This window comes from Heterodontus francisci, chromosome 9 (assembly GCF_036365525.1).
Source record: "Heterodontus francisci isolate sHetFra1 chromosome 9, sHetFra1.hap1, whole genome shotgun sequence".
In the NCBI taxonomy this organism is placed as follows: Eukaryota; Metazoa; Chordata; class Chondrichthyes; order Heterodontiformes; family Heterodontidae; genus Heterodontus; species Heterodontus francisci.
In genome coordinates, this window is record NC_090379.1 from 101,804,923 (window position 1) to 101,823,720 (window position 18,798).

Sequence of the window (18,798 nt, forward strand, 5' to 3'; positions counted from 1 at the left end):
GAGATTGAAGGGAGATTTGATAGAGGTATACAAGATTCTGACATGGTTAGATAAGGTAGACAAAGAAAAACTGTTCCCATTATCTTATGTACAAAGACTAGGGATACAGATTTAAGTTTTTAGGCGAGAGATGCAGGTGGGGATGAGAGGAAGAACTTTTTACGCAGCGAGTGGTAATGACCTGGAACTTGCTGCCAGTGAGGGTGGTGGAAACGGAGACGATGAATGATTTCAAAAGGAAACTGGATGGGCACTTGAGAGAAATAAACTTGCAGGGCTACGGGAATAGAGCAGGGGAATGGGACTGACAGAGAGATGGCATGGACTTGATGGCTCTCGTTCTGTGCCATAATGACTCTCTATGACTCTAGGAAGTAGGGATGTATGCCAGTATTCCTAAGCAATGGTAAACGAAGATGAATTGAAAAGTGGTCCAGCCAAAGCAGGGAGAAACAAACGAAACACAGTATTAAAACAAATTTCAGGAGTAGCCTTGCTTCCTTCAATGCCCTCCCCCACCCTCATCAACACCTCAAAAAATATACAGGCCAGATTTCTTTCTCATAGTATCTATGGCACAGAAACAGGCCTTTCGGCCCAACAGGTCCATGTCGTGTTTATACTCTACATGAACATTTCCCATCCTTCTTCATCTAACCCTGTCAACATATCATTCTGTTCCCTTTTCCCGCATATGTTTACCTAGCTTCCCCTTAAATGCATCTATGCTATTTGCCTCGACAACGCCTTGAGGTAGCGTGAACCACCTTCTAATCTGGGTAAAGAAATATCTTCTGAAAATCCTATAGGATTAGTGAATATTATATTTATGAACTCTCGTTCTGGCCTAGCCTGTATGCGGAAACATCTGCCCCACGTCTACACTGTCAAACTGTTTCATAATCTTAACATCCATCAAGTCAACCCCCACCCCCAGACTTCTCTTTTCCCAGGAAAACAGCCCCGAATCTGTTAAATGTTTCCTGATAGGTATAAGCATCAGTTCTGGTATCAATCTAGTAAATCTTTTTTGCACTTTCCCCAATGCCTCAATATCTTTTGTAGGATATGGAGACCAGAACCATTCACAGTATGGTCTAACTGAGGTTCTAAGATTAACATAACTTTTCTGCTTTTTCAATTCTACCCCTCTAGAAATGAACCAGTGCTTTGCTTGCTTTTTAAAAAAAATCTTATTAACCTGCGGCACTTTGAGATTTGTGTATCCATACCACCAGACTCCTCTGTTCCCCTACCTTATTTAGACACATTTTCCAAGGAATATGTGGTCTACTTACTCTTCGTACCAAAATGTACCACCTCACACTTATCTTTATTGAACTGCATTTCTAATTACAGACGCATTTTGCAAGTTTATTAATGTCTTCCAATATGTTGTCATAGTCCTCTTTGCTGTTAAAGACATCCACTGATTTGGCATCATCAGCAAATTCTGAAATTGTACTTCTGATTCCCAAGTCCAAATCGTTTTTGTCAATGGTGAACAACAGTAGTCCCAGCACCGATCCTTTTGGAACACGAAGACTTTTGTGTGTTTCAGTGGGTTGTTGACCAGCTTTTGGCCCACAAGGTACAAACTCTGGCTTCTTAATCAAGATAGAGAGTTTATCAAGTACAGCAAGAATATACAAGCAATACTTAACCAACAGCAGTAGTTATACAGCAGGATATAGAGTATCCTCGGTCCTTGCCTTCTGAGCTGCTGTGGTGCCATCTTCTTTCTAGAGGTGTTCTGTTCAGAGAAGGTTGGTTTCTTGAATCAGTGTGCACTGTGTTGTCCCAGCACCTTTCATTATGGCCCCCTCCGAGGATTCCTTCCTTCCGTATTAGGCTATAGTTCACCTTAACCCTTTGATTGGTCAGGTTTAAACTCATCTTCTGTACACTGTCCCTTCTTCATTAGTTTATAGTAATCAGATTACTGCAGATATGGCCTTAGCTTCTGTACATTGTCTCTGCAGACAGCTTGATGGGGAATGGGGAATGTTTGCTGTCAATTCTTCAAGTCTTGAACGGTTTCTGAATATCTGTATTTGCATCATCCTTTGTGAGGCCTACCAAGTCTATCCCTTTTTATGACTGCATCAGTCTTAGTTTGAAATGCAGAATGGGCATCCGGTCCCATAGCAAAGCTACTTCTGGTATGGTTGTGAAAATAAACACCGTCTTCCACCTTCTCCCCACTACAGCATATCAATATACATTTCACATTTAACAACATGATTCTAAACACAAGGTCTACAACTTAGTTCTAATCTAAATATAAACTTTGGTGATAGTGATCACAATTCGGTTAGGTTTACCTTAGCGATGGGCAGGGACAGGTATATACCGCAGGGCAAAAATTATAGCTGGGGGAAAGGAAATTATGATGCGATTAGGCAAGATTTAGGATGCGTAGGATGGGGAAGGAAACTGCAGGGGATGGGAACAATCGAAATGTGGAGCTTATTCAAGGAGCAGCTACTGCGTGTCCTTGATAAGTATGTAGCTGTGAGGCAGGGAGGAAGTTGTCGAGCGAGGGAGCCGTGGTTTACTAAAGAAGTTGAAGCGCTTGTCAAGAGGAAGAAGGAGGCTTATGTTAGGATGAGACGTGAAGGCTCAGTTAGGGCGCTTGAGAGCTACAAGCTAGCCAGGAAGGATCTAAAGGGAGAGCGAAGAAGAGCAAGGAGAGGACACGAGAAGTCACTGGCGGATAGGATCAGGGAAAACCCTAAGGCTTTCTATAGGTATATCAGGAATAAAAGAATGACTAGAGTTAGATTAGGGCCAATCAAGGATAGTAGTGGGAAGTTGTGTGTGGAATCAGAGGAGATAGGGGAAGTGTTAAATGAATATTTTGCGTCAGTATTTACAGTAGAGAAAGAAAATGTTGTTGAGGAGAATACTGAGATTCAGGCTACTAGGCTAGATGGGATTGAGGTTCACAAGGAGGAGGTGTTATCAATTTTGGAAAGTGTGAAAATAGATAAGTCCCCTGGACCAGATGGGATTTACCCTAGGATTCTCTGGGAAGCTAGGGAGGAGATTGCAGAGCCTTTGTCCTTGATCTTTATGTCATCATTGTCGACAGGAATAGTGCCGGAAGACTGGAGGATAGCAAATGTTGTCCCTTTGTTCAAGAAGGGGAGTAGAGACAGCCCTGGTAATTATAGACCTGTGAGCCTTACTTCGGTTGTGGGTAAAATGTTGGAAAAGGTTATAAGAGACAGGATTTATAATCATCTTGAAAAGAATAAGTTCATTAGCGATAGTCAGCACGGTTTTGTGACGGGTAGGTCGTGCCTCACAAACCTTATTGAGTTTTTCGAGAAGGTGACCAAACAGGTGGATGAGGGTAAAGCAGTGGATGTGGTGTATATGGATTTCAGTAAGGCGTTTGATAAGGTTCCCCACGGTAGGCTATTGCAGAAAATACGGAAGTATGGGGTTGAAGGTGATTTAGAGCTTTGGATCAGAAATTGGCTAGCTGAAAGAAGACAGAGGGTGGTGGTTGATGGCAAATGTTCATCCTGGAGTTTAATTACTAGTGGTGTACCGCAAGGATCTGTTTTGGGGCCACTGCTGTTTGTCATTTTTATAAATGACCTGGAAGAGGGTGTAGAAGGGTGGGTTAGTAAATTTGCAGATGACACTAAGGTCAGTGGAGTTGTGGATAGTGCCGAAGGATGTTGTAGGGTACAGAGGGACATAGATAGGCTGCAGAGCTGGGCTGAGAGATGGCAAATGGAGTTTAATGCGGAAAAGTGTGAGGTGATTCACTTTGGAAGGAGTAACAGGAATGCAGAGTACTGAGCTAATGGGAAGATTCTTGGTAGTGTAGATGAACAGAGAGATCTTGGTGTCCAGGTGCATAAATCCCTGAAGGTTGCTACCCAGGTTAATAGGGCTGTTAAGAAGGCATATGGTGTGTTAGCTTTTATTAGTAGGGGGATCGAGTTTCGGAGCCACGAGGTCATGCTGCAGCTGTACAAAACTCTGGTGAGACCGCACCTGGAGTATTGCGTGCAGTTCTGGTCACCGCATTATAGGAAGGATGTGGAAGCTATGGAAAGGGTGCAGAGGAGATTTACTAGGATGTTGCCTGGTATGGAGGGAAGGTCTTATGAGGAAAGGCTGAGGGACTTGAGGTTGTTTTCGTTGGAGAGAAGGAGGAGGAGAGGTGACTTAATAGAGACATATAAGATAATCAGAGGGTTAGATAGGGTGGATAGTGAGCGTCTTTTTCCTCGGATGGTGATGGCAAACAGGAGGGGACATAGCTTCAAGTTGAGGGGTGATAGATATATGACAGATGTGAGAGGTAGTTTCTTTACTCAGAGAGTAGTAAGGGCGTGGAACGCCCTGCCTGCAGCAGTAGATTCGCCAACTTTAAGGGCATTTAAGTGGTCATTGGATAGACATATGGATGAAAATGGAATGGTGTAGGTCAGATGGTTTCACAGGTCGGCGCAACATCGAGGGCCGAAGGGCCTGTACTGCGCTGTAATGTTCTAATTCTAATTCTAATTCACATATATGTATAACTATTCCCGAGCATAACCGCAACATCATTTGAAATCATTCTACTTTAAACCATAGTATCTCATGTGAGTTTTATTCGACCATAACTTATATAAATTCATCCAACAGATAAAACATGGCAGATGTTAACCCTTTAGTTCCTACACCACCACTTCCTACCTTTACTCAGTCTGAATAACCCCGCTCTCTGCTTTGTAAACAGCTTGTTATCCATTCTGCTACCTGTCCCGATTCCACATGCTCTGAGTTTAGTCAGGAAACTTGCTACTAAGCAGTATCTTATAGAAGGCCTTTTGGACATTCAAATATATTACGTCTACTGCATTACCTTTATCTAACCTCTTTGTTACTTCTTCAAATAATTTATTAAAGTTGGTCAAGCATGACATTTCTTTTTGGAGTCTGTGCTGATTATATTTTCAGTTTCTAGATATTTTCTATTATATCTCTGAGTAAGAATTCTATTATCTTTCCTCACACAGACGTTAAGCTAATTGGTCTATTGTTCACCGGACTTGTTCCATCTCTTTAAATATAGGAATCGCACTGGCTGCCCATCAGTCCTCTTGTATTATTCCCTTTACTAATTAGTTATATATTCATATATATATATATATATATATATATATATATATATATATACACACACATATAAATCAGTGCCTCTACTATTTCTTTCCTAACTTCTTTGAATACACGTGGATGCAATCCATACAGACCAGGGATGTTATCGACAATAAGTTTGATTAATTTATCAATTATCTCCCTCCCTTTCTATCTTAAATGACTTTATGTCTTTTTTGAACTCTTCTTCTGTCATGCCCACTATGTTAGTCTTCCTGGCAAATACCAAGGCAAAGTAATTGTTTAATAGTTCCGCCATTTTGCTGTCATTACCTGTGAATTTATCATGTGTACCTCTTAGTTGCTCTGTCCAATCCTGATTTTTCTTTTATGTATGTATGTCTGTAGAATACTTTGCTATTTCTTTTTATATTCCCTGATTATTTTATAGTTTCTCTTTCCCTTCCTAATTGTTTGTCTTTTGACTTCTTTCCAAACCTTCTCGGATTGCTTTTCATCATCCCCTCCATTGTGTAATTAGTGTATGCCTTTTCCTTTAGTTTCAATTTTGTCCTCATTACTTTATTCATCCATGGTATGTCATTACTGGCTAATATGTTGTTGTTTTTTACAGAGATATATTTCTCCTAGATAATATTCATCACTGTTTTCAGTGTTTCCCACTGCTGTTTTATTTCTTTGTCAGTAAAATTTTCCAGTCCGATTCTTATCCCCTTGAAATCAGCTTTTTTCCAATTTATTACTTTGGTCTTTGTCTTGCTTATATCCTTTGCAATCTTTATGATAAACTTTATTACATTTTGAACATTATTGTCCAGATGTTCCTTCTCTTATCTGTTCTAGTTCATTTTCCCATTAAAGCATTTCTCAGCATCCACCCTGTCAAGCCCCTTAAGAATTTTATGTTTCAATTAGATCATCTCATTCTCTTGAACTTCAAGGATCATAGGCCAAGTATACTCAATCCCCCTTCATAGGACAATCCCCTCATCCCAGGAACCTGTTCAGCTGCACTCCCCCTAGGGCAACAATGTCCTTTCTTAAGTAAGGAGACCAAAACTGCACAAGGTGTGGGCTCAACAATGCCCTGTATAATTGTAGTAAGACATCTTTACTCTTATACTCCAATCCCTTTGTAACAGAAGGTAACATACCATGAGGGGTGATTGGCCTGAAACGTTAACTGTTTCTCTTCACATCCTCCTCACCACTTACTTTCCCACCTAACTTTGATTTGTCCGCAAACATGGCTACACTACACTCAGTCCCCTCTTCTAAGTCATCAATATAGGCTTTAAATAGTTGAGTCCAAGTACTGATCCTTGTGGTACCTCGGTGGTTACTGCCTGACAACCTGAGAATATCCTGCTTATTCCAACTCTGCTTTCCAATCAATTAACCAATCCAGCATCAGAATGTCTCTAATTCACACTCAAACTCAAAGACTCTGAGCTGGTTGTACCTTTATTGAGTAACATGCTCAGAACACAAAGATGGCAAGAAAATATCAGGCAAATTATGGAAGAGTATAGGTGACTGCATTCAGATTGCAACAGACACAGAGGTAAGGAATGCCATAGTTCTTGGGTGCTGGGGTAGAAATGAGTGGAGGAGGAGTGTGCGTGCGCGTGTGTAGTAAGCTTGGATTTCATCAGTGATGGTATATAGAGGAGGAGGATTTATAAGGCCATTACCTTTGTGAAAGTGGATCTGTGAAGACATCAAGTCACCAAACAAGCTGACAGAAACACATGTACATCTGATTGGAGTACACATTACCCCTGTTGTTTGACCAGTTCTTATTTTTTTCTATTATGCCATATGCTTGCAATAGAAGCATGCACCCTATAATTAGCCTTATTCACCTTTGACCTGAGGAGAACCAAGCTACACTTGTGAACAAATCCTACTGGCTGCTATGACTGGCTTATCTGCCCCACCTACAAAAGAAAGCCCTGTGTTTAAGACCAAATGCTCTTTTCCTGCAGCCAGTACTGTGCAGTTGGCAAAACATCTTAATAAATAGAATATAGATCAGATGACCAACAGGGATACCACATGTCAGTAACCATCAGTCTCAACAGCAGAGTGTTTCATCTGTTGCGACTATTTTTATGAAATAATAAAACCACCCAGAAGTTCCTGAGTGTTTGAAATATCGCTAGTGCCAATCTGGTCAAGACAACGAGAGAATTTTGCACCAAATTACATGACACAATCATCTACAGATTCAATTAATACAGTGTTGCACAGTCCCCGATCCTGCTTTAGATTATATGGAGTTAGGTTGCAGATCAGCCCTGATCTCGCTGAATGTTGTTACAGGCTCGAGAGGCTAAATGGCCTAGTCCTGTTCCTATGTTTCTGTCTTCAGCATGGCAATGAAACACATATTCCTGGTTACAGAGGCAGACACACAGCTGCCAACAAGTTCCCATAAAAAGGGGACTAGTTTGATGAGGATTTTCTACATAATATTACAGTTTGTTTATAATTTTTTTTATTCTTTCATGGGATGTGTGCGTCACTGGCAAGGCCAGCATTTGTTGCCCATCCTTAATTGCCCTAGACAACTGAATGGTTTGCTAGGTCATTTCAGAGGGCAGTTAAGAGTCAACCACATTGCTGTGGGTCTGAAGTCACAGGTAGGCCAGGCCTGGTAAGGACAGCAGATTTCCTTCCTAAAAGACTTTAGTGAACCATTCATCACAGCAATCAATTGGCTTGAATTTGAGACTGGAGAACCAAGTAATAAGGGAAAGTGGTCAGGTAAATACTAAAGGGGAGTTTGACTTAGCATAAACCCTCAGCTACTGTGAAGATTTAAGTGCAAATGCGCAAGACTCTCTTTCCACAAGGGAACACAGTAAGCTCGGTGAATTTTGTTCAGTGCTCAAATATTTCTAACCTGTGCACAGCCTTACACACAGCCAAGCCCAACCCAGTCCCCACTAACCACATATACACACTTCCAGCAGGGGTCACTGTATAGCAATCAGGCGTGCTAACTCTGAATGAATTACTCCTCCTCAATTTGCTGAGGTCACTTGCAGTGGCTCCACTGCTATCCCAGCTGTCCTCTGTTGACTTAGTCAAAATTTATGTCCTTTTGGTCTGAGTCTGCCACTCACTGCCTTCAAAGTAATTCACTCGTGAAAGAATTGGGACTTCTCTGAGAGACATGATAAGGTACTATGTACATTGAAGGTTTTCATTTGCCATATCTTCAGGTATTGTTCTTTAGGGGAGCATCAACTCTACCAAAAGGGGAAAGAAGGAAGGAAACACTGAAAGGAGAGCTGTCATCACAACAGCATTTTTGCAATGCCTAGCAGCTGGATTCTGAAAATAGTAGCAGACCAATGCATGATATTATAGCACGGAGGGAATTACATTGAGGAGCGGGGGCAGAGAATCAATACTGCAATTCAGGAAGGATGAGGTTAATGTAGCCAAATTGCTGATCTCCCCAGTTTGGAAAATGTAGAATAAGGATGAAGTGCATTGTTAAAAAGAGTGAAAGATAGAATGATGAGTCATGCTTGTGCACCTCAAAACAGTCAATTCAAGAGCAGCACTTGCATTAGCTCGGGAGCAGGAAATCTGTTACCAGCCACAGAAGATGAGTGACTAAGGGAGACTAGATTCAAAACAGACGGACAATCCTCGTTCTAAAGGATATTGAATTTTCTCCAATTTAATATACAGGATAGAAGATTACATAATGCAAAAAGTACAATACAATCTTCTCATCTGAGAAAAGTCACTTTATATACAGTTGCATAAATCCAACAAATGAAGTTCATAAATAAACTGCAGTTGGCCCTTTTAAAAAAAAATTACAGAACCGAACTGAAGCAAGTTTAACTGCAAGGGATCATGGTAGATCAGCAGACATGAGGATGGATTTGTTTTGCTCGACTACTTTTTAGGATCAGCAAAATTGTTCTGAACAGAAATTCTCCTTGCGAGGTGAATTGGGCAGTGTGAAATCTGGGATATTAAATAGCAAGTGGAAGTGGACAAAATTTTTTCACATTCCCTGCTTCCTTAAAAATGAGCACCAGAAACTTCTGCCCATTTTCCAATGGCTTTCTGGCTGTGTTTCCCCTTGACACCTGCTGCATCAGGTTTTGCTCAGTGTTTCTCCTAATCAGTACTCATACCAAGCTAGGAAATTAAAGCAATACTCTGGTTCAGTTTTGTACTTGATGCAATGGCCGCACTGTAAAGACAAAAGCAGTTATTTACCAGGTCTGGGTACATGTTAAAGGAACTGTAAAATGCAAGCAGAGAGATTCAGTGGAGCTGTTCTCAAGAGACAGAGACTGCACTGTAATCTGGGTTTGATGAATAAGAGCGTGGATTAGTGGAGCTGCCCTGATTAGTCTGGAGATCTTCCCTTGTATTTCTACGGAAGCAGTGCAACAACTGAACGGATTAGGTTGTGCAGGCACAAACTGGCATTGAGTCAGTTGCCATACTTCTCAATTACACCTGATGTGCTTCAGCCCAGGGATTTTAGATCAGACTGCTGCCAATTTTGAAGTCAATTCAATCTTTGCTCAGTAATAAAGCCCCATCAAGAGTCACTAGGTTACAGACAGGTTTTGTTCTATTTGTTCTGACAGAGCAAATTTAGCAAGGACAGTGTAAGATTAAATAGCTCACCTGCATCTTTACAGCAATAACAACTGAAGTGAGTTCCTTGTCCAACTCCTTTACGACAACCAACTTCTTTAGTGTTAAACTGCACAATCTGGAAAAAATACACATTCTCTCAGAAAAACATGGTATATGCATTGAAGCAAAACAGAAACTCATAACCCATTAGTACCTCAGGCAGATCCCAAGTTGTGTATGCTTCCTTCCGTGATCTTCCCTCAAGCATCCTCTGCAACTAACCAGTATTCATTAGGATGTGTTAATATTAAACTTTGTTGCCATGTACTAGCAGTGCCAGCAGTAAACTGGCAAAATCTGCCCACATCTGCAGAAAACTACACTCCTGTCCCAAGTGGTCTGTGAGGTCTACCCTTTTAACATGATGCAGGTTGAGAATAATAGAATGGTTACAGCACAGAAGGAGGCCATTCGGCCTTCTGAGTCTGTGCCAGCTCTCTGCAAGAGCAATTTGGCTCGTCCCACGCCCAGTCCCTTTTCCTTCAGGTGCTTGCTTATCCTTTTGAAAGTCACAACTGAATCTGCCTTTAACACCCTTTCAGGCAGTGCATTCCAAATCCTAATCACTTGCTGCGTAAATAAGTTTTTCCTCTGGTCGCCTTTAGCTCTTTTGACAATTACCTTAAGTCTGTATCCTCCGGTGCTCAACCCGTCTGCCAATGAAAACACTTCTCCCTATCTGCTCTGTCCAGACCGTTCACGATTTTGAACACTTCTATCAAATATCCGCTTAACCTCCTCTTTTCTGAGATCACCAGTGTCTCCAATCTATCCACATAACTGATGTCCCTTAGCCCTGGAACCTTCTCTTAAATCTTTTCTGCACCCTTTCAAATGCCCTCACATCCTTCCTAAAGTGCGGTGCCTAGAATTAGACACAATACTCCAGTTGAGGCCAAACCAGAGTTTCATAAAGGGTCATCATAACTTCCTTGCTTTTATACTCTATGCCTCAATTTATAAAACCAGGATCCCATATGCCTTTTTAACTACTTTCTCAACCTGCGCTGCCATTTTCAATTATTTGTGCACCTATACTCCCAGGTCTCTTTGTTCCTGCACCCCTTCAGAATAGTACTCTTTAGTTTATATTGCCTCTCCTTGTTCCTCCTTCCAAAAGGTATAATTTCTCACTTTTCTGCATTAAATTGCATCTGCTATTTGTCTGTCCATTCCACCAGCCTTTTTATGTTGGCCTATATCTATCACTATCCACCTCAAAGTTCACTATACTTCCAAGTTTTGTGTCATTCTCAAACTGTGAAATTGTGCCCTGTACACCCAAGTCTAAGTCTATTAACATAGCCATAGAAAAGCTGTGGGCCCAGTACTGACGCTTGGGGAGCACAACTGTAAGCCTTCCTCCAGTCTGAAAAACAACCATTCACCACTAACCTCTGTTTCCTGTCACTCAGCCAACCTCACATCTAGGCTGCCATTTTCCTTTTTATTTCATGGGCTTCAACCTTACAGACAAGCTTATATGTGGCACTTTATTAAACACCTTTTGGAAGTTCATATACACCACATCAACTGCATTGAACTCATCAAGCTCCGCTTCAAGGTTGCTTGTAAGTGTGACATGAAGGCCCTAAATGCCGACTATCGCATCTGGGAGTCACTAGTTGCGAAAGAGGGAAATGTGATAAATCCTGTGGACTGGTGTGCACTACCACGATGACCAGTTGCTACAGCAGTTTGGCAACAGGCACCAACGTCAAAAACAACAACTCATAGCATCACCTGGCAGCTTCACATGTAGCACTTGTAGCAGAACCTGCCTCTCAAGAACTGGCCTTCACAGCCAGTAGCAAAGGTGCACCAAGAGAAGGCACCCCACCTAAATGGATTTTTTGCTACATGTCCATCATCTTTCGTCGATGGAAGGATGCCAACCAACCTTGCTGACAAGCTTGTCCTGTGGCACTTTAACGTCTTTTGGAAGTCCATATACACCATATCAACTGTATTAAACTCATCAAACCTCTCTGTTACTTCATCAAAAAACTCAAATCAAGTCAGTTAAACATGATTTGCCTTTAACAAATCTGTGCTGGCTTTCCTTAATTAATCCACACTTGTCCAAGTAACTGTTAAGATTGCCCCGGATTATTGTTTCTAAAAGCTTTCCCATCACTAAAATTAAACTGACTGTAGTTGTTAGATTTATCCTTACACTTTTTTTAAACAAGGATATAACATTTGCAATCAACCCCATGTCAAAGGAGAATTGGAAGATTGTGGCCAGTACCTCTGCAATTTTCATCTTTACCAGATGCATGCCATCAGTCCTGGTGACTTATAAACTAGGTACAACTTTCCTAGTACCTCCACTTGAGTAATTTTTAGTCCATCTATTATCTCAAATATCATCCCTTTCAACAACAACTTATATTTCTATAGGGTCTTTAACATAATAAAACGTTCCAAGGCACATCACAGGAACATTATGAATCGAAGTATGTCACTGAGCCACAAAAGAAGATATGTGAGATAACCAAAAGCTTGGTCAAAGGAGTGTCTTAAAGGAGGAGAGCGAGATGGAGAGGTGGCGAGGTGTAGGGAGGGTATTCCAGAGCTTGGGGCCTAGGCAACTGAAGGTGCAGTCACCAATGGTGGAGCGATTAAAATCAGGGATGCACAAGAGGCCAGAATTAGAGGAGGATAGATATCTCGGAGGGTTGAAGGGCTGGAGGAGATTAGAGAAATAGGGAGGGATGGAGCCATGGAGGGATTTGAAAACAAGGATGAGAATTTTAAAATCAAGACTTTGCTTGACCGGGAGCGAATGTAGGTCAGCGAGCACAGGGGTGATAGGGGGAATGGGACATGGTCAGAGTTAAGTCATGGGCAGCAGAGGTTTGGATGACCTCAACGTTATAGATAGTAGAATGTGGGAGATCAGTCAGGAGTGGGTTGGAATAATCAAGTATAGAGGTAATGAAGGCATGAAAGAGGGTTTCACAGCAGCAGATGAGCTAAGACGGGGTGATTTACAAAAATAAAAACAGGCAGTGTTAGTGATGGCACAAACATGAGGTCAGAAGCTCATCTCAGGATCAAATGTGACACTAAGTTTGCAAACAGATGTCCAGGGAACTTTGCACACCTGATTATGCCACATTAGTCATAGAGATTGGATTTACGTACTTCATAGTGTCAAGCAGAAACTGCAAAACTCACTTCAGCAACGGAAGGTCTTGCATTACATTTCCAAAGCCGACTCCAGATTAGCGCTACAATTTTAGAGTCGGTGAGAATATAAGAACATAAGATATGGGAGCAGGGGTAAACCATACGGCCTGTCGAGTCTGCTCTGCCATTCAATATAATCATGGTTGATCTGTGATGGAATATAGGTATAATAGGCTTGATTAAGTAGAATTTGTAATAGTGTATTATGCCTTTAGAGTTAAAGATTGAATAAATGGTTCGTTTTCAGAGCTCACTGAAGTTCCCCTTTAAGATGGTAGAGTTAAATATTTCAAGGCCCCTGTTAGAATAGAATTGCTGTTACCAGGGACTTGGGAGATAAAAACACACATTGAAATATCCTGTCAGTAAGAGGTAGCAACAAACTTAATTGGTTTGTTCAGACAGGTCAGCTCTGAAGGTTGCTGTGGGTGTCATGGAAAGGGCAATTAACAATAAATGAGAATGTACTCATAGGAACAAGGGGTCAAGTAAACACAATTATAAACATTTTGACCAGATAAAAGCTCACAACTTTAAAACATTAAGTAAAAATGGTAATTAAAGATATGGATTTTAAAAGGAATACAGGAATGTCACATCTAATGCAAAAGCCATATGACACCTTAGAAATAGTACACAAATACAAGGTTTTGAACACTTAGGGGTGTTGTATCCTGAAACAACACTTCTCATCCTTATTCGGGGATTTAAGGTACAAGTTTACTTTAAATTTTGATGGATGTTCTGGATATTCTAAGATAATTTTGCTGTAACATTAGCAAGGTTAAATTTTTGGATTCTATGTTAGAAATAAGAATATGTGTTACATCTCTCAGTAATATTTGATAGTGATATACTTATTACTTAAGAAGTTTATTATGTGTTACATTTTTTAATAAATCTATAAAAGTTAATAAATCGTCTCATGTAGTATTCTGTATACAACTACAAGAACCCCTCTCTCTGTGTCTCGAAGTGGAGAGATACATATTGAAGAGAGTTTCCCAGATCCTTATAATATCTGGGATGCTTATAACTTAGCCATAAAATATTAGAAATAGACTACCCGAAAGATAATAAAATTCTCTGTTGATTTTCTTTTTGAGGGAAAGCTAGTGCAATTCTTTGGACCCAAATAAGTGTCTGAGAATTAGTCTGGTTTGAACATGATTGAAGGAGATTCATGAGGATGTACTCCTGATTTGATTTGGTCCCTGTAAGGGGTTAAAGTCATAAATTACTTCAGATCTTCAGCTCCAACGCCACTTTACCACCTGCTCCCCGTATCCCTCAATTCCCTGAGAGATCAAAAATCTATCTCAGCCTTAAATATATTCAACAGTGGAGCAACAACAACCGTTTGAGTGAAGAAATTTCTCCTTATCTCAGTCGTAAACAATTAGCCCCTTATCCTGAAACTGTGCTCCCATGTTCTAGATTCCCCAGCCAGGGAAGACAACCCATCAGTGTCTACCCTGTCAAGCACTTTGAGAATCTTGTATGTTTCAATGAGATCTCCTCTCATTCTTATAAACTCCAGAGAATATAGACTCAATTTACTCAGCCTCTCATCATAGGACAACCATCTCATCCCAGGGAGCAATCTAGCGAACCTTTGCTGTACCGCCTCCAATGCAAGTGTATCCTTTCTTAAATATGGACACCAAAACTGTGCATAGTACTCCAGGCGTGGTCTTAGCAAAGCCCTGTACAATTGCAGTAAAGACCTCTTTATTCTTGCATTCCAATCTGCTTGCAATAAAGGCCAACATACCATTTGCCTTCCAAATTGCTTGCTGTACTTGCATGCTAACTTTGTGTTCCTTATACAAATACATCCAAGTCCCTCCGACCATCAAGTTTCATGCCTTTTAAAAAAATATTCTGCTTTTCTATTCTTACAACCAAAGTGAATAACCTCATTGCTTCCACACATTACACTCCATTTACCACCTTATTGATCACTCTCTTAACCTCTCTATATCTCTTTGTGTCCTCCATAGAGCTTGCATTTCCACTCAGCAAACTTAGATACATTACTCACGGTCTCTTCCTCTAAGTCATTAATATAGATTGTAAATAGCTGAGGCTCCAGCACTGATCCTTGTGGCACTCCACTAGTTACAGCCTGCCAACTTGAAAATGCCCCATTTATTCCTACTCTTTGCTTCCTGTCAGTTAACCAACCCTCTATCCATGCTAGTATATTACCCCCAACTCCTTTATATTGCGTATTAACCTTTTGTGTGGCACCTTATCGAATGCCTTTTGGAAATCCAAATATACTACACCTAATGGTTCCCCTTTATCTACCCTATTAGTTACACCCTCAAAAAAACTCTAATAAATTTGTCAAAGATGATTTCTCTTTAGTAAAACCATGTTGACTTTGTCCGATCATGCTATGATTTTCTAAGTACATTGTTAAGACGTCCTTAATGATAGATTTCATCTTTGACCAGACAACTGATGCCAGGCTAACTGGCCTGTGGTTCCCGGTTTTCTCTCTCTCTCCTTTCTTGAATAGTGGTGTTATATTTGCTAACTTCCAATCTGCTGGGACCGTTCTAGAATCTTGGGAATTTTGGAAAATCATAATCAGAGCATCCACTATTTCTGTAGCTACCTCTTTTAGAACCCTAGGATGTAGGCCATCAGGTCCTGGGGATTTGTTGGATTTTAGTCCCTTAAGTTTCTCCAGTACTTTTTCCCTGCTGATATCAATTGCCTTAATTTCCTTTCTCTTATTAGCCTCTTGGTTACCTTCTACTTCTGCTTTACAACTTGTGTCTTCTACTGTGAAGACAGACAAAATATTTGCTCAATGTCTCTGCTATTTCTTTATGCCCCATGACAATTTCTCCTGTTTGTGCCTCTAAGGGACCAACATTTACTTTAGTTACTCTCCTCATTTTTATATAATCTTACAATCTGTTTTTATATTCCTAGCTAGCTTACTTCTCATTCTATTTGTCCCCTTTTTATCAACATTTTTGGTGGCCTTTTGCTGGTTTGTAAAACACTTCCAATCATTCGGCTTGCAATATTCTTTGCAACACTATAAGCCACTTCTTTTAATCTAACAGTACCCTTAATTTCCTTAGTAAGTCACAGATAGATCTTTCTTGCTGAGTTTTTTTTTAAATGGATGGATTTTTGTTGAACATTTTGAATTGTTTCTTTAAAGGTTTCTCTCTTTTTATTTACTGCCATACCTTCTCGTCTATTAGTCTATCTGCTCCCAGCCAGCTCTCACCTCACCACAGTAATTGGCTTTGCTTAAGTTTAAGATTCGTGTTTGGATCTGGAGTACGTTCCTTTCAAACTTAATATGGAATTCAATTGTATTATGATCACTTTTTTCCAGCAGATCTTTTACTATGAGATTATGAATTAACTTTCTACAAAGGCGGAAATTGGAGTGGATTTGCATGCATAAAACATTCATCCTTCAAGTTCTGGTCTGTGTGCTTGCTTCTTACATAAAAATAAGTTCTATGTTGTAAACAAAATCATGAGGAACTGAGAAAAGTTACAAGATTAAAAGAACAGCAATTCCATTGAAATAGGATAAAGATGTCAATAGGTTCCACTTAAATGGGAATACAAAATTTCATTTCTGATAAAAAGCACCACATTGTCACGAAACAATGGCATTCCTCTTTCAAACAAGTGTGAAAGACATTGTCATCTCTGGTACTGACTGGTACCATGTGCTAGTCACAGCAACACAATGAATGTTTTGCCACTTTGTGCAACAGAAAGGCATTCATGCAGCAACAGTGAGCACAGCTCTGCAGTGACTCACTGCAGCATTCAATCAGCTAAAAACAGACTTGCTTTGAAAAGCTACCCCAAGACCCAGTGCTTGTACTTGGGGGAGAACAGGGGAATAAAATGTCTTTAGCACAAACCCATACTTTAATTCAGCCAACCATTGTGATCAGAATTTCATTCTGGACAGCCGTTCTACAAACAAAGTGAACCCAAATGCATGAATATAATTTTTAAATCTCTTAATTATCCATCTGTCATCATACAGGAATTATTCTTTACAGAAAGTGCTTTGCCATAGACGCTGCAGACTACTAGACCATCATTTCAAAGTCCTTAGAGTGGCCCTTATCACCAGAGACACAAAAGTCATTCTATATCATTACCAGATGTGAGCAGTGTTTTTCAAAGTCAATAAATCAATTCACAAGCTTCAGAAAAGCAACTCCCTGGTTTACAGCATTGAATCAGTTGTTGTAAATAGATCTGGTGGAAAGAAGGGATGGCAGATCACAGGTGACAAAAGACAAATTAAACTAAAAGCATGTGAACTTTGAGTGTGAAACTATCAAACTGAAATTCCAGAAACTCAACACAAAGCTAATTACACCAAAACAGGTTCCTTGTTACCATAAAGTACTAGTGCCATCTTCTATTGTGAAATAGTCACTGCACAACCTCTGGGGCAACAAAAGAAAGAGAACTCCTAACTCATAAGGAAACCAGCAATGCCTTCCCTGCAAAGTTTTGAATTTTATATTAAAAATGTGCATGATGATTGATTTTTGAACGTTCCTTCACTTGCCCATTAGTATCACAGAATCTTACAAGACAGGAGGCCTTTTGGCCTGCCATTCCTGTGCTGGGTCTTTGAGAGAGTTGTTCAATTTAGTCGCCCATAATGCTGCTAATTAGTCATTTTCAAGGACATGTCCAATTGCCTTTTGAAAGCTCCTATGGAATCTGAATCCACCACTCTTTCAGGTAGTCCATTCCAGATCTTAACCCTCCGCATGAAAAAAATTCTACTTTCCCTTCTAGTTCTATCGCCAATTAATTTCAATTTGTAGTTGTTGGTATCAACCCAACTTGCAAGAGGAAGCTATTTCGCTCTATGAAAACCCCTCATAATTTTGAACATCTCTGGCAGATTTTCCCTTAACCTCTCTGCTATAAGGAAAACAATCCCAGCTTCTCCAATTTCTCCATATAACTGAATCTAGGTAAAGCTCCTGTGTACCCTCTCCAAAGCCTTGACATCCTTCATAAAGGGTGGCCCAGAATTGGACGCAATACTGCAGCTGAAGCATGATCAGTGATTTGTAAAGGTTTAGCATGACTTCCTTGCTTTTGTATCCAATGCCCCTATTTACCAAGCCAAGTATTCCATATGTTTTCTTAACCACCTTATCAACTTGCCCTACCACCTTCAAAGACTTGTGATTATGCACCCCCAGCTGCCTCTGCTCTTGTACTGCCATCTAGATTATACTGACTCTCCATATAGCTCCTCCCAAAGTGAATCACTTCACAATTATCCGCATTGAACTACATCTGCCATGTGCCTGCCCATTTCACCAGTCTATGTCCTTCTAACTGTACTATCCTGTTCACTATTTACTACATTGCCAAGTTTTATATCATCTGCAAACTTCAAAATTTTACTCCCTTATACCAAAGTCCAGGTCATTTATATGCAACAAGAAAAGCAATTAGTTTTTCATTTGAAAAGAATTATAGGGGGAAAAAAAGAATGGTTTTAATCTATATTCAACAGGCCAGCCTAATCATTACTCCCCCAATAGGTCTCTGAACATTTCTTAAAACTTCACTAAATTGAATTATTTAGCATTTACCCTGCGTTTCCCTTGAGATCGCTTCTTCTCCAAAATCAGTCCCCTCAGCAGTGCAAATCTTCTTCAATCCCCCCAAAGAAGCATTCTCTACTCCACAGAAGTATTCTTTCCTCCCCTGATGCAATCTTCACTGCCAGTCCTAGCTATATTTTGTAACAGA

At 40.3% G+C, this 18,798-nt stretch overlaps 1 protein-coding gene across 6 annotated transcripts in view; it reads right to left on the reverse strand.

The window, feature by feature from the left end:
- pacs2 (phosphofurin acidic cluster sorting protein 2) overlaps window positions 1-18,798 on the reverse strand; it is a 348,015-nt gene that overhangs the window by 165,243 nt on the left and 163,974 nt on the right. For all 6 annotated transcript variants that reach the window (XM_068039606.1, XM_068039604.1, XM_068039603.1 and 3 more), the window contains one exon: window positions 9,802-9,889. In XM_068039606.1, coding sequence (XP_067895707.1) covers window positions 9,802-9,889 — 88 coding nt within the window. The remainder of the gene's footprint in view (window positions 1-9,801; window positions 9,890-18,798) is intronic.